General features: G+C 50.9%; 1 protein-coding gene across 1 annotated transcript; it reads right to left on the bottom strand.

The window, feature by feature from the left end:
• Positions 1 to 5075: 5075 nt before the first annotated feature.
• SOX4 (SRY-box transcription factor 4) lies at positions 5076 to 9017 on the bottom strand. Its single transcript, XM_052697871.1, has one exon. It carries the CDS (start codon positions 8317 to 8319, stop codon positions 7030 to 7032), a length of 1290 nt encoding a protein of 429 aa, XP_052553831.1. The 5' UTR covers positions 8320 to 9017; the 3' UTR covers positions 5076 to 7029.
• Positions 9018 to 14686: the final 5669 nt, after the last annotated feature.

Here is a 14686-nt window from a genome sequence, read left to right as displayed (position 1 = left end):
CTTTCTTGGCACCTTGGGTAAATCTGATCTAATGACTTCACGTGAGAAGCTGTACACCAAGTGCTAACTTCCTCAATCATGCGGTTCCATAAGATAAACTCTGCCAACTCTAAAGGTATGTCAATTTAATGGGAGTAAAATGATCCAGATCTGGGTATTCAAGTCTGGAAAGATGCCCAGATTCCCCTTTAAACTGTCATTCTATTAAACCCACTGCAATCAGCACATCAGCCACTTTAGGTCCATTCAGTGCACCGTGATTAGTAACCATCCACAAAGGCTGTAATCATAATTTGAGCAGTCTGGGGTCCTGAAAAGATTCTAATCGTTGCTTCACCTCCTTGAGAAGGACAGACCACCAGCTGCAGGTAGTTGCAAACTTCAGGCTGGTGGCTAAAATGAAAAGTGATACATCACGACATCTCTGATACATCAAGAATTTACCCATTTGAAATATTTTACACTGAGTTTACACAGTTTAAACTCAGTGTATTGCTTTCAGTGAGCTGTGCTGAGATCATGCAGTTGGATCTCGCCTGGTTGCAATCCCTCTTGTTCAAGATGGTCGACTTGAGCAACAGCCTCCTAAATTATTCAGTTGGATACCAGCTGTTTCCATTTAGCTTTGAGAAATGGAGTCACAGTTTGTACCCAGGTTGATGGTATTTTTAAGGCAGACAATGTGCAGAGATACCCTAATCAGAGAGCTTTGGACTGCTCTCAGGATGATAATGTAGCATGGGTACATCTTGAATACAGCTGAAATTAAATTTCTTTTCCTTCCACTGCTGCATATTAAGCAATGTGCCTTTTGCAAGGGAATTACTTGAATGCTGGAGCAAAAGAAAAAGGGTGCCAGTGAAGCAGGAAAGACACAATGCTCTGTGTCCAGTGAGTGGGAATTTACATCTATAGCATAAAGGTTAAAACAAAAAAAAACAACAAAAAAACCTCTTGAAGAAGGTCAGGAAGACATCCAGGAAGAAGCAAGCTCAGAGAAAGTAAAGGCTGAAAAACAAACAAACAAACCAAATAAAATCAATGAGGAAGAGATCTTGTGAACTGCTAAGAAAGCCAAAGAGGAAAGGTAAGAAATACCAGTGCTTTACTTTTTATTCCAGGTCTATTTTGGAAGGGTGCTGCCAATACAAGGCAGAGTTTTGACACTGCAAATGCATTTTATCTAGTAATTTTCTGGCATAATGTTGCCAAACAAGATTCAAAGCCCATAGGTGTGAGTTTCCATTTCCAATTCCCATCATTTTGAAAGACCCATACAGGCCCCTTGCCAGTCTTGTTCATGTTTCTGTAAGTCTTCCTCCTGTTCAAGCAGGTTAATGCTGCCTACAGTTAAGGTGGGACACGGAGGGTTGCACTGAGGAACTCATTAACATTTTCCATCTGCTGACAAACAGCATCAGGCTGAGTTATGGAAAGCTAACCTCCTCTGTCACAAGCTAACAAACTTCACCCCACCTGTAGCCACAGGTACATTGTCTTTTACTTCAAGACAAATTCCTTAAAAGGGAAGATTTGATGGGAGCCATGGGAGTTTCTGCTTTGTGGGAGGAGAATTCTGTTTAATTTGCAAAAAGAAGATGGAGGGGTTAGTGAAGGAGACAAGGGGATCCTAAGATTTACTGTACTGCTAGGAAAAAGCACATCAGAAGTCACCCAAAGTAGCAGAATCTAGCAACAGATGTATTAGGAAACATTGCTTAGGCATGCTTATGAGCTATGTCTGGCTCATAATCCAGGTGATTTAATTCTGTTGGTTACTACAGAATAGAATCATTTCAGTTGGAAAAGACACTTAAGATCATCGTGTCCAACCATCACCTAACACTACAAATCTGCCAATAAAACATGTTGCTTAGTGCCATGTCCACACATTCCCACAAGCTTCCAGTGATAGGGATTCCACCACCTCCATAGGCAGATTCTTCCAATGCCTGACTATCCTTTATGTGAAGAAATCTTTTCTGATACCCAACCTAAACCTCCCCTGGCACAACCTGAGGCAGCTGCTTCACATCCTGCCAGTTGTCACGTGAGAAAGGAGACCCCCTTGTTAGAACCTCCTTTCAGGGAGTTGTAGAGAGTGAAGAGGTCTCCCCTCAGCCCTGTGTTCTCCGGACTAAACAGACCCAGTTCCTTCAGCCACTCCTTACAGGTCTTGTTTTCTAGCCCTTCATTCTTTGCACACACTCAAGCAACTCCATGCCCTTCTTGCAGTGAGGGGCTTAAAACTGAACACAGCTCTCAAGATGTGGCCTAACCAGCACTGAGTGCAGACGGACAATCATTTCCCTAGCCCTGCTGGTCATACTATTTCTGATGCAAAGTCAGCCTTCTTTGCCAGCTGGACACACTGCTGGCTCCTTTCAACCAGCACCCCGAGGTCCTTACCCACAACGCTGTTTTCCAGCCTCTCTTCCCCCAGACTGTACTGCTGCATGGGGTTGTTATGACCCAAATGCAGCACTAGGCATTTGGCCCTGTTGCATGCAACTGAATCCAGCCCATCAATGCAACCTATCCAGACCCCTCTGCTGATCCTTCCTGTCCTCATGCAGATCAGCACTCCCACCCAACTTTTGGGTCAGACCCAATGAGGGGACACTCAATCCTCTCAACCAAGCCAGTGATAAAAATGTTAAACAAAACTGGCCTCAGTGCTGAGCCCTGAGGGATCAGGGGGTCACCAGCCGGATTTAATTGAATTCACAGTGACCCTTTGGGCTGTTACTACCACTTGGCTTGAAATGTTTGTGTAAACAGAGCAATCACTAACAAGGCAATTACATCCAGAGCTGAGTCCTGAATTAGTCACTCACTTTTTGTCCCACAGTATTCACTTCTTGGAAACGGTCACATTTTCCCCATGTTTGTGGCAAAACACAGAGATCGTGTGGAAAGGAGAGGCTGAAATGGCAGGTGGTGGGTAACCATTTTTGTACTCCGAGCTATCAAGATGATTGCAACACTTGGAAGCCCAGGAGGTCACATTGTAATACCTTGCTAATGTCCTCAAAGCTTTTCAGAGGGCACTATAGGGTTAAAATTAATCCTAGTACACACTTCAAAAAATCAGACCCCAACAGAATAAAGAGCCCCTGAGAGGTGAGCTGAGCTCTCACCTGCTACTTTTTCCATTTCCATGTGGAAGTAAAAGCAGGTGGGAGAGGAAGGCAAGGAAGTGGACCAGCCAGCACCAAGGTTCTGCCTGCCCTTGGCTGCCACTGTGTCATGTATCATGCAGGCAGGGGTCACAGCAGCTGGGGGGATACTGGGGACCTCCAGTCCAGCATTATTACTTCTGCCCAGTCAGGCGGTGTCTTCTGGGTGTATAATGAGAGAATACAAAGCTTACAAACATGTTTTGCATTGCTTATTCCCAGGGAACCCTGCTTTGGTTTTGGAAAAGAAAGGAAAAACAATACAATCTATGTGTGTGGTCACATCACGTGCTGCTATACATGGGAGGTAACAAAATGATGCACTGAAGAGGCAGGCATCATTGCAGAAAGTTAGTTAAATATCCACTGATGAGGTGAGCAGTCTTTGTGTAATTTGTAGGTAAATCAATGATGTGCAAACAAGAACAGTCTATTAAAAAGGAAATTATTTCAAATAAATAGATGGGGCTATCATGGTGATTTTTCATTCAAATCTAGTTCAATTACTTTCAGTATCTCTGTGCACTGTGAGAAGAGCTAACAGAGAAATGGCAAAGAGAAAACAGGTAGCTTGCAAAGGCTGAAGAGGGAACAGAGTTGTCACTGTACAAAGACAAAATGATCTGTACTGAAGTTTGAACAGAAAATAGTTGCTTGTTTTTTACATGGCAGACTAATGAATTCACTCAGCATTACCACAAGGTGTTGTGGAGGCCATGAGCAAGAGGGGGATCTCACGGAGGGCAGAATGAATTCATGAAGTGAAATTTGATGGTGGCAATGATCACGGTATGGCTGTAGAACCTCATAAAAGGCTGATACCCAGAGGCCAGGTGAAGGCATGCCAGTGATGGAGCAATTTTGCTCTGCCTTGTCTGCTAGAGGGTGGTCACAGCTGCCCAGCAGTGCAGTGAGAGGACGTGGCACCCAGGCTGTCCCTGTGGTGTTGCTGGGCACCTTCCCACAGGGGCCAGGCCAAGATCCATGATGAGGCAAGCCTGTGGTCAGGCATCAGCTGTGATTCCTAAAATCAAGTTTTCTTTTACATAATTATTTACAAATCACAATTTGCTAGATTTCACAACTGCTTGTGGGCTACTGGTTTTCTTTCCAAAGCAATCCCATACCCATTTCAGCAGAAAGATGGCCCATACTAATAGACACTTGCATACATACAGATAGGGATTGGAACAAAGTGAGCTTCCCAGTCTCTTCCAACCCAAGCCATTCTCATTTTGTGATTCAATATATCCTTGCACAGTTTTATCCGGGGTTTTTCCTCTTGCTAGATACCTGCCTAGCCCTGCACTGCAGGCTGCAGGGGACAGGCAGAGGTTGCAGCACGTATCCATACGGACGTTCCCATGCAGTGGTGTGTCAATACATGCTTTAGCCTGGTTGTTACTACATAAAAATCCCCAGAGAAAAACTGCATTTGGCACTACCGAACTCCTATCTACGAATTGAGAACAAGGCACGCAGGAAGCCATAAGCCTTCGGGTTAACTGCTCCCGGGCCTCACCCTTCCCCCTTCTCTCTTGGATTCTGCTCAGCAGCACCGCCCGGGGCGGCACACACAGCACAGTGCTGTTGGGGGGGGGGCACAGAGGGACCACGCGTTTGCTTTGCATGAGAAAAGCTTCAGCCGGGATACGCCGGGCAAGCTTCAGCGTGGGGAAGACCGTCCTCGCACGGGACAGAACGGAAAGAAAAGATGGTTAAAAGGGGGAGGAGAAGACCTGGGCTCCGCGGTTCGGGGAGGGCACGGCGAGAGCAGTGCCTGCAGCAGAGCGGGGGGCGAAATCCCGGCCCGCCCTGCCGTCAAACGGAGGCGGAGTCCGAGCGAATCACCGCGTCGCGGGCGGGACGGGGCAATGAGGAGGAGCGCAGCCGGGGTTAGGGTTCAGTTCCAGCTGATTTTATTTCCTTCCCGAAGAAAACAAAAACAAAAACAAAGAGGTTATTTACAGAAGGTATATCGACAATCTGACAGGCAGTGAACGTGACATGGTTAGCTGGCATGATTTTTTTTTTTTTTTTTTTCCTCTTCTTTCCCAACGTTGCTTTGTGGGTGATCGTTAGACAAAAAAAAAAAATAAAAAATAAAAAAATAAAAATAAAAATTCTACACAGCATATTGCACAGGATGGATGATCAAAAAAAAAAAAAAAATAACAATAAAAGCGAAACCCTTAACAGAACCACCTCGTTCGGCAGACGTCCCCGTGCCTGTCATGTTATATTAACATACATAAACACACAATCTTCTTTTTTGCTTATTATAATACAGACTTAAATGTACAAAGATGTTTTCACTTTCTTCATCTTAAACACAACAGCTATAACCTGAATACATATGCTATCATCATGCCATAGGAGACTAAAACAATTATATTTAGCGACAAGTAGAAAGGATTAAATAGTCAAATACGAGAATGAAAAACGCAGTACATAGTGTCGCGAACTCAAACCGGCATTTCGATAGATCCAGTGGTTTAAAACGGCACGGCTTTGCTTCGAAAAAAAGTGCAAAAGATGTGGTTTACGAGTTAAAGGTACAGGATCCCTTTCCGCGCGGATGCTCCGGTTCCGCCTTTCGTTCTGGAGACGTTCTCACCCAAACGGCTTACCGGAGCCCTCCTCCCAGTCCCCTCCAGCCCCATCCGCTACGAGCGGGGCGCGGTGCGGGATGCTGTGCCTTTAAGTGCCTGCAGATCGGAGCGCGACGCGGGCGGAGGGGCGGGCGGGCGGCGATGTGCGCGCACCGCGTGTCCGGGGCCCTGCTGCCCGTGTCAGGAAATCCAAACAGCGATTAACACCGATTTACACCCCCTTTATATATTTTTTACAAAAATACACTGAGAAAATAATCGAACGTTTTTCATCTCTCTTCTTTTTTTTTTTTTTTTTTTCTTTATGTGTGTGTGTGTTGGTTTTTTTTTTTTTTTTTTTTTTTTTTTTTTTTGTCGTTTTTAAAAGTGTCAAAAGTCTACATTTAAATATAAAAAAATTAAAAGTTAAAACTCTAGCCCTTCCGTGAAGGAGACATAAAAACGGTGCGGGTAATAACGAGAACTACCAAAAAAAAAAAAAAAAAAAAAAAAAAAAGACAAAGAATGACGGGCAGAAACGTTTGGCAGTATAAATAGGTCCAACTCGGAAACGGCATCCGCTCGCACGGACGGGACGGGACAGGGACGGCCGTCGGTGGGCACAGTCCTTCCACCCGCGGCCCTACGGACACACACGGACACAGCTGAGGGGAAATTTGGTCCTGAATTTCTGAGAGTCCGGCACGGCATTGAGTTGCGTTTGAATCCTTTAAAGAGTTAAGAGTGAAATAAAAAAAAAAAAAAAAAAAAAAGAGCTGGTGATACTTTGTAGGAATCAAACAGAGCGCCATCTGTCCGCTTCGCATCTCCCTAACGCTACGTTCTGAAACTGTTCCACGGTCCGACAAAAAAAACCTTAAAGACAGACAGGTAACATGCTCTATTAACCCACCATCGAGAGAATCCAACACCATCACGATTCCGAGAAAAAAAAAAAAAAAAAAAAAGAAACCACTACTGCTTTTTTTTTTTTTTTTCCTCGTGTTTTCGGGCGCCGCGACGGCACCTCAGCCCCCGACGCGAGCAGTGCGGTGAGGGCTCAGCCGATCCTCGTTTCCTTTCAAGCAGAGTTCAGGTCGCTCTTTCGCAGCGAGGGCGAGGACGACCCCCGCGGGAGCTCCGCTCCCTCCTTCCGCGCCGCACCGCGGTCCCTCTCAGTCCGTCCTCGGGCGGCGGCACAGCGGTTGGCGGCGTTCCCGCGGTCCTCTCGGCCGCCGCCGGCTTCGGGCCGCCCCGCCTCAGTAGGTGAACACCAGGTTGGAGATGCTGGACTCCAGCCAATCCCCCGAGATCATCTCACTTACCTCCGGCGTGCAGTAGTCCGGGAACTCAAAGTGCGAGCCCGAGCCGGGCTCCAAGTTAAAATCCAGGTCCCGGTCGAGCGCGGAAGATCCGAAGCCGCCCAGGGACATGCTCTCGAAGCCGGGGCTGGGGTTCAGGTCCAAGAGGTCGTCCTCGAACTCGTCGTCCGACGACGAGGAGCCGGCCGAGGAGGCGGAGGACGAGTGGGAGGACGCGGAGGAGGACCGCGCCGTGGAGGGGGCGGGCGAGGCGGCTCTCGGGCCGGCGTAGCCGCGGTGCTCGGCGGGCGAGCGGGCGCCGGGCGGCGAGGGGCAGTCCCCGTCGGGCCGCGCCGCGCCGCCCGCCTCCTCGTAGAGGCTCAGCGGGTCGCCGGCCTCGGCCGCGCTACTCAGCGTGGGGCTGCCGGGCACGGCGCCTCCGGGCGAGCCCGAGGCGGCCGCCGCCGGCCCTCCGCCGCCGAAGATGTAGACGCGCTTCAGCTTCCTCTCGGCCGCCGCTTTGCCGGGCGCCGCCGGCGCGCCCCTCGGCTTGTACAGCGCCTGGTGCTCGGGCGGCGGCGGCGGCGGCGGAGTGGGCGCGGCCGTCGGTTCGCCGGTGCCCGGCGGTGAGGCCTTGCCGCCCGCCGCCGCCTTGCCGTGGGGCTTGGTGCCGGCGGGGGAGGGCCGCGGACCGCCGCCGCCGCCTCCCTTCTTCGGGGCGGGTTTGGCCGTGCCGCCGCCGGAGCCGCCGCCCGCGCTGCCCCCGCCGGGCCCGGCGCCGCCCCCGCCCCCGCCGGCGGCCCGGTCCGCCTTGTCTGCGGGCTTGGCGGAGCTGTTGCCCGACTTCACCTTCTTCCTGGGCCGGTACTTGTAGTCGGGGTAGTCCGCCATGTGCTTGAGGCGCAGCCGCTCCGCCTCCCGGATGAAGGGGATCTTGTCGCTGTCCTTGAGCAGCTTCCAGCGCTTGCCCAGCCGCTTGGAGATCTCGGCGTTGTGCATGTCGGGCGACTGCTCCATGATCTTCCGCCGTTCGATCTGCGACCACACCATGAAGGCATTCATCGGTCGCTTGATGTGCCCGCTGGGCGTCTTGCACCAGCTCGGGTCGTCCGCCTTGCCGCCCGTCGAAGCGGTTGAGCCGGGTGTAGGCGACGAGGCGATGCCCAGCTCCAGCCCGACCCCGGCGGCCGAGGTCTCGGCGGCGGGCAGCGCCTCCGTATTCTCCGCCGTGCCCGTCTGCTGCACCATGGCTGCGGCCGCGGGGCTCGGCTCGGCGGCGCGGGGCTGCGGGGGGCTCCGGGCCGGCCCCGGGGCGGCTTCCACAACGGCGCCCGGCCCCGGCCGCGCCGCGCTCCCGCTCCGCGCGGACTTGTTGCCGGAGCCGCGCTGCAACGTGGGGCTCTGCTTTTGTCCTTAAACTCTTTTTTCTTTTTCTTTTTTTTTTTTTTTTTTTTTTTTGGTTTTTTGCTTTTTGCTTGGGGTTTGTTTCAGGGGGCGCCGCTCCGCCTCGCTCTCCCCTCAACGCCGCGCCCCCTCAGGGCAGCCGCTCCGCTTCGTGCCCCGCCGGCCCCCACCGCACCGGCAGCCCCGGGCTGGAGGGGGAGGGGGGGAGGCGGCCCCCGGCTGCGGGACGCGTGGTGACGGCGCTCCGTGCGGCGTCGGCGGGGCGCCGTACGGAGAAAGCACCCGAAGAATCAAAAAAATAAAAAAAGAAAAAAAAAGAAAAAGGAGAAAAAAAGAAAAAAAAAATAGCTAAAGCAATTAAAAATTCACGGCGGAAAAAGAAGCCAACAGCCACCCAAAAATTCACGGAAAAAAGACGATGCCGCAGAACACCCGTGCAAAGCGCGTCCGTCCCGCAGGCAGCGCGGGCTGAGCCCCGTCCCGCAGCGCGCAGAGCGCGCGGAGCTCGCGGAGCCGCCCCCCGCCGAGCCGCGCCGCGCGCACGCCGGGCGATGCCCGCGCCCCCCGCACGCCGCGCTCCTCCGGCAGCCGCTGAGAGCGGAGCCCGCGCCCGCCCCGCGCCGCTTTATCCTTTCGCAGCCCGCGCCGCGGCCAATCGCGCGCTGTATCCAACGCGTCCGCGTGCCAAGCGCCGCCCGCCGCTTTCCGATTGGCGGCCGCCGCGGCGCGATAATAAGCGCCGCGTGCAATGAGAAGCGCCCGCGCTGACCTCATTCCCGGCGGCGGGGCGAACTCTGGGGAAGGGGCAGGAGGGCAGCGCCGCGCGCGCCGCCCCGCGCCCCGCCGCGCACGTGCCCGCGCCCCCGTCCCGCCCCGCGCGCCTCCCCCGACCAGAAGGGGTGGCGGTCGGAGAGGTGGTGCGAACGGAAGGCAGAGAGAACGGCGCAGTGTGTGAAATAACGCCACGCGCTCGCTAAAGGCACCGAGCGGCGCCGTGCCGCGCACCTGCACAAAGAGCCGCGCGCTGTCGCGCGGCGGCTGCGAGAGCTCCGAAGGCCGACGCTCAGCGGTCACCTGCACGGCCCGGGGCGCCGCCCGCGCCGCTTCGCCGCCTGAAGGGGTGCTGCTGCGTGTCCTCCTCCTGCCTAAAAGCTCGCCCCCCGCCTCTTGACGACGCCCTGTGACATCAGAGCTGCCCCGCAACTTCGCGCTGTGTGGCCGCTCGGCCTCCCTCTGCCCGCCCCCCCGGGCTGACACCCGCACTACGCGGCACGGCTCCGGGGCAGGGCGGACCGGCAGCGCCCGCGGCGGTTCTACCGGTGCTCCCGGCACCGCAGCGTGCAGCGGCACGAACGCAGCCCGCCGCCCACCTGTGAGTGGGGCATCCAGGGGCACATCTGTAGGCAGCCCCCCCCCCCCCCCCCTTGTTTGCCTTATAGGTAGGAGTTTTCTTTCCAACTACACGGTGTGTAAGATGTTCACGCGTCGCTGCGCAGGTCAAAGGAGAACAAATAACGAAAGCGATAGGCGGACGTAGAAATAAAAAGCTCCAGAGAGCGTTCCCATTCCGTCGTGCTTCAGTGCAAAAAGCCCTGCCTTCCAGGAACGTGTCTGTCCCCAGGTGAGCGGTCACCTCGATGCAAGCGGCCACCCCCATGTGCTCCCAGCAGTGCATGGGCACGGCGTGCTGTTTCCCATATGAAAGCTTCCCACATTTGTAAAAGCGCAATTTAGAATTGCTTAATAAAGCAATTGCAAGAATATGATGTGAAACTCTGTAAAAGCGTTTTATTACAATTTCTTGGCTGCTTCCTTGAAGTTAATTGCTTCCACTCCTAATCCTCCGACGCTGCGGTGAAAGTGCTTCAAGCTCCCCAAATTTTAAGCGCGGGTGTAGAATGTAAGCACTCAGCTTCCACCTAAAACGCACTTTCAAGAGCGCTGGCAACGCTTCTCTGCCGTTTAAAACTTGGGAAGATGGGAAACTTCCTCGTGTTCCTGCAGGCTGCAGCCCCGGGAGCGGAGGGACGCGAGGTGGCAGCGCTGAGCCTCTGCTCCTCGCGTGGGAAGCGCCGGGACCGCAGGGCCGGGGCAGCTCCTTCGGTCCTCTTCCTTCCTCCTACATCTCGTCCTCTGGACCCTTCGCTGTCTTCCTAGCCCCGCTTTGGACGCTTTCTAATAAATTTCATAATCCTCCTACATTCTGGTGCCCGTGTGCAGGCATGTTTTAAATAAGTAGCTTTGTATTTAAAAAAAAAAAAAAAAGAAAGAAAAAAAAAAAAAACCAGAAAAAAAACCCAAACCAACAAACACTTCTTATTGTTTTTAAGAAGCACTGTGATTGTAAATGGTGTTAAAGATATAACAGAAATAATCAGGAGGGGTTTTTGGAACCCTCCAGGTTTACAGCTGATTGTGCTAAAACAAGCAAGAGCTTGGGCTGGATGATGTCCCTTCCAAACTATTCTACCCTATGATCCTATGAATGTGTGAGAGGATGATAGATACTCTATATCGGTTGCTTGTGGAAACATTACTGAAATCTAGATCAGTCGAGATTCATTGTTTCCTGATTTTTCCTGCACAGCCACATTTCACTGGGTGTCATGCCATAATTTGGTCGATTCACTTTCCTGGGCTGCTCTTGTCTAGATGGTGGGTCCACTTGGATCCTGTTGCATCCTTTGGGATAGAGCCACACCTGCATCTCCCACCGTTCCTTGGACAACAGGCATTCCTTTGCCCCACTCTGCTCTCTGGCCTATGGACATGCCTGAGCTTCACAGTGTTCTCTATATGATGGAAACCCCTCGATCCTGCACCATTGTCTTGATAGTAGGCATGCCTGGATCTGATGTCATTCTGTTGGTAGTTGGCATGCCTGCACCCCATGCTGTCCTCTTGGTGGCTGGCAGGCTTGCTCCACACACTACCTTCTCACTGTTCCCTGAATTTGGGGCATGCCTGTGCCACACACCATTCTCTTGATAGTGGGAATTCCTGTCTCCCATGCCTTTCTCAGACTAGTAAGTACGCCTTGGCCCCATGGTGTTTTCTGGCCCATACCCACACCTGTGCTTTGAGCCTCTTTCTGCTCAGTCCTTGTGCACGTGCTGCTTGCCATCAGGCACATGATTGCTGGCCACTGCTCTCATGCAGTTGTGGCTCTTGTAGCTCCCATTCCACTTGATCTCCATAAGAGGTGCTGTGCCCTGATCCGCCAGGAACCCCGTCTTTCTCACTCCACACCCAGGTGGGCAGCCACTCGCCTTCCTGCTCTGGCTCCTCCCCCCTTCACACTTCCATGTGTAAGAAGGCCTAAGCTCAGCAACTGGTGGATCAGCTGCCGGTGGTGCTGTACTTACATGGTGGTGGCACTATGACAGCGGCTGATGGATGTGGCCAAACCTGGCTGCGTTGGGTGTGGGGAAAAAGGGGACAAGGGCCCCTTTCTTTGGGATGGCTCCCCTGCACCATTTTGCTGTGCAGAGAGAAAGTCTGTCCTTGGACACAGGCACAGGCCCGTGCTCTCACCTGCCCAATGGACACTGTTGACTCTCGTGCCTGACCAGCCTTTCAGTGAAAAGCCTTTTCCTAACGCCAGTCCTGACCCTCACCTGATGCAGCTCCATGCCGTTCCCTGGGGTCCTGTCCCTGCCACCAGAGCTCAGCTGCTCTGTAGGCTGTGAGAAACAGTGCAGAGTCCACTCTGGATTTCTGTAAGCTTTCATTAGTTGATTAATTGGGGAAAAAAGGGTGCAGACGGGCATGGAAGTCCCTGTGGAGGCTGAATTCACCTGTGGGTGCTTCACCCAGGCACATCTTGAGCAATAGCCTCAGTTGGTCACTTAGCAAAGCGAAATGAAATATTCCGGCTAATTAAAGCAATTCCCGGGACATCTTGCTTCCTGTCAGTCTGTGACAGGCATCAGCATGGTGAAGAAAGACAGCGTCTTATATCCCTTAAAAAAACAAGGAGCATATTTCTGTCTGCAGCTGAAATTCATCTCTGTGACATATATTTTGCCTCGACATTCTGTGCTGCATTTTAAATAAGTGTATGGTGGCGATTTTAGCCTTCTTGAGTTGGAAATGACAAGGCCAAACCATGAGTGCCTTTTCCACCATCTTTCTGTGCCCATTTTGATACAAGGATTACAAGGTTGATGAGATACTGGTGATAAATGAAGATGAAGAAGCCTGGCTTTACAAATAACGTGGTGATAGCATATCTACGTGATCAAAGATGAGTGTATCTAGAGGTCAGGTGTAGACTGAGGCACTGAAGTGGGCCCTCCTTCATCCTGTGGGTAAGAAAGAAACTCCACTGTGCAATTGCATCATTCACATTCACACTGCTTTTATTCAGTGCAATTTACAAACACTTTAAACCCTCTGCTTTCTTTGTTAAGAAGAACTTTTATTGCTCAGAAGTGTTTTACAGAGGATATCATTTACTCAGGAGTGAAAATTTGTTGCCTAAAGTTGCATGGTGTTTTTTCCTTTGAAAATATACATTCCTTTACATTTCACTTAAATACACACAGAAATGCATTGCTCTTGCTATGAGAAATGAGCTAGCTCATTTAATACAGTAAGTAGGTAAGGAGCCATTTGCGTATACATATTTATATTTATATATTTATGCATATTTAATTCAGATATTAATCACTTATATGGAAATGTTTGGTTTGGGAAGGCAGAAGCACCTCCCCAGAGATATTTAATTAGAAAATATGATAATACTTTCTATCCTGTATTCACTTTGGTGACGTTTTAAGTTTCAACTTGTTCTCTATGAGCAGCACATGTTCGAAAGCCTTGTTTAAAAAAAAAAAGAAAAAGAAAAAAAAGAAACCTGGAAAACACACTGCATTTATTTAGGGAAGGACTGGAAACCTCTATGCAATCATGTAAGACGTAGTAAATGTATTACAAAACAGAAACAGAAACAAAAAACAACTGAAGGTAAGAAAAGCTTTTTTACTTTAAAGCTGCTTTGGCAGGTCTTTTCTGAAAAGGCTGCAGAGGAATTACCAGTCTGCTGCATATGGATCAGCAGATTGCACGGGTATGAGCCGGGGCTGTGGTGAGGCTGCTCCATAAAGGGCAGTCCAGGAGGAGAGGGAGCAGAGAGGAATGACAGAATCATGGAATGGTTTGGGTTGGAAGAGATCTTAAAGACTGTCCCACTGCCATTGGCAGGGTTGCCAGCCACTAGGCCAAGCTGCTCAGGATCCCATCCAAACTGGCCTTGTATGCCTCCAGAGGTGGGACATTCACAGCCTCTCTGGGCAGCCTGTGCCAGTGCCTCACTACCCTCTGAGTAAAGAATTTCCACCAAATATCTCACCTAAATCTCTACTCTTTTCAGCTTAAGCCATTCCCCCTTATACTGTTACTATCAGACCACCACACATCTCTGTGCTGTCCCACAGTACTTCTTCCCAGCCTCCTGTGCTCCTTCAGCTCCCCATGCCTTCTCCTGCATGCTTACTGCCCTCGCTCTCATAACACTCAGCTCCTCTCCTGTCATCTCTTGAAGGGAGCAAACAGCTGCGAGAACACAGCTCAGCAAAAGCCCACATTGTATCAAGAACGAAGTAATCTTCCAGCTCATTTCCATAGTATCATGATGTCATGATGAAGCTACAAAACCACCATGAGCTCATCTAAATTCTGTTTTCTAAAGACCATTTATAGGGAGGTTGCTTGCTGTATGATTCTGTGTGTGAATGACTTCTGATGTTAGACAAAACGTGGCTTACACTTAGTGTTCCTGGCTGCAGTCTCCTGCTGCTAAGGATGGCCTTCACGTGGCCTATCGTTTTCTGATATTCCAGCTTTAGACATTGTTTAGCAATTTTTATCATAAAACTACCTTTGTACTAGGAAATTCCACTCTTCCCTCCCCTCGTTTAGCCTTATGACCTTACGAAATAGCAGGTTAATTTCTGCCAAACAAATGTTACTGAACTTCTTTCAATTTGGTGTTTCTGATGCACAGTTCAACAGAGCAACAGCAAGTTCTGGTGGGAAGAGCCAGAATGCATTTTAATCTAAAACAAAATAGAGAGAAAAGGTAGTCTTCTTAGCTTCTTTTTTCCTTTTGTGCTCAGTACAAAACCAAGGGTGGCTTTCTTCCTGGTTTCCTTCCATGTAATTGTTCTTAATGATGGTGGTGCTGTGACAATTGGTAAGTATCTTTTCT

Source organism: Tympanuchus pallidicinctus, unplaced genomic scaffold (assembly GCF_026119805.1).
Source record: "Tympanuchus pallidicinctus isolate F22 unplaced genomic scaffold, pur_lepc_1.0 scaffold31, whole genome shotgun sequence".
Taxonomy (NCBI): Eukaryota; Metazoa; Chordata; class Aves; order Galliformes; family Phasianidae; genus Tympanuchus; species Tympanuchus pallidicinctus.
The sequence above is the reverse complement of the archived record's forward strand: the minus strand, read 5'-3'. Positions and strand labels throughout refer to the sequence as shown.

Coding starts and splice junctions, on each gene's coding strand:
- SOX4 (XM_052697871.1), bottom strand. CDS start 8,319: ATGGTGCAGCAGACGGGCACGGCGGAGAATACGGAGGCGCTGCCCGCC.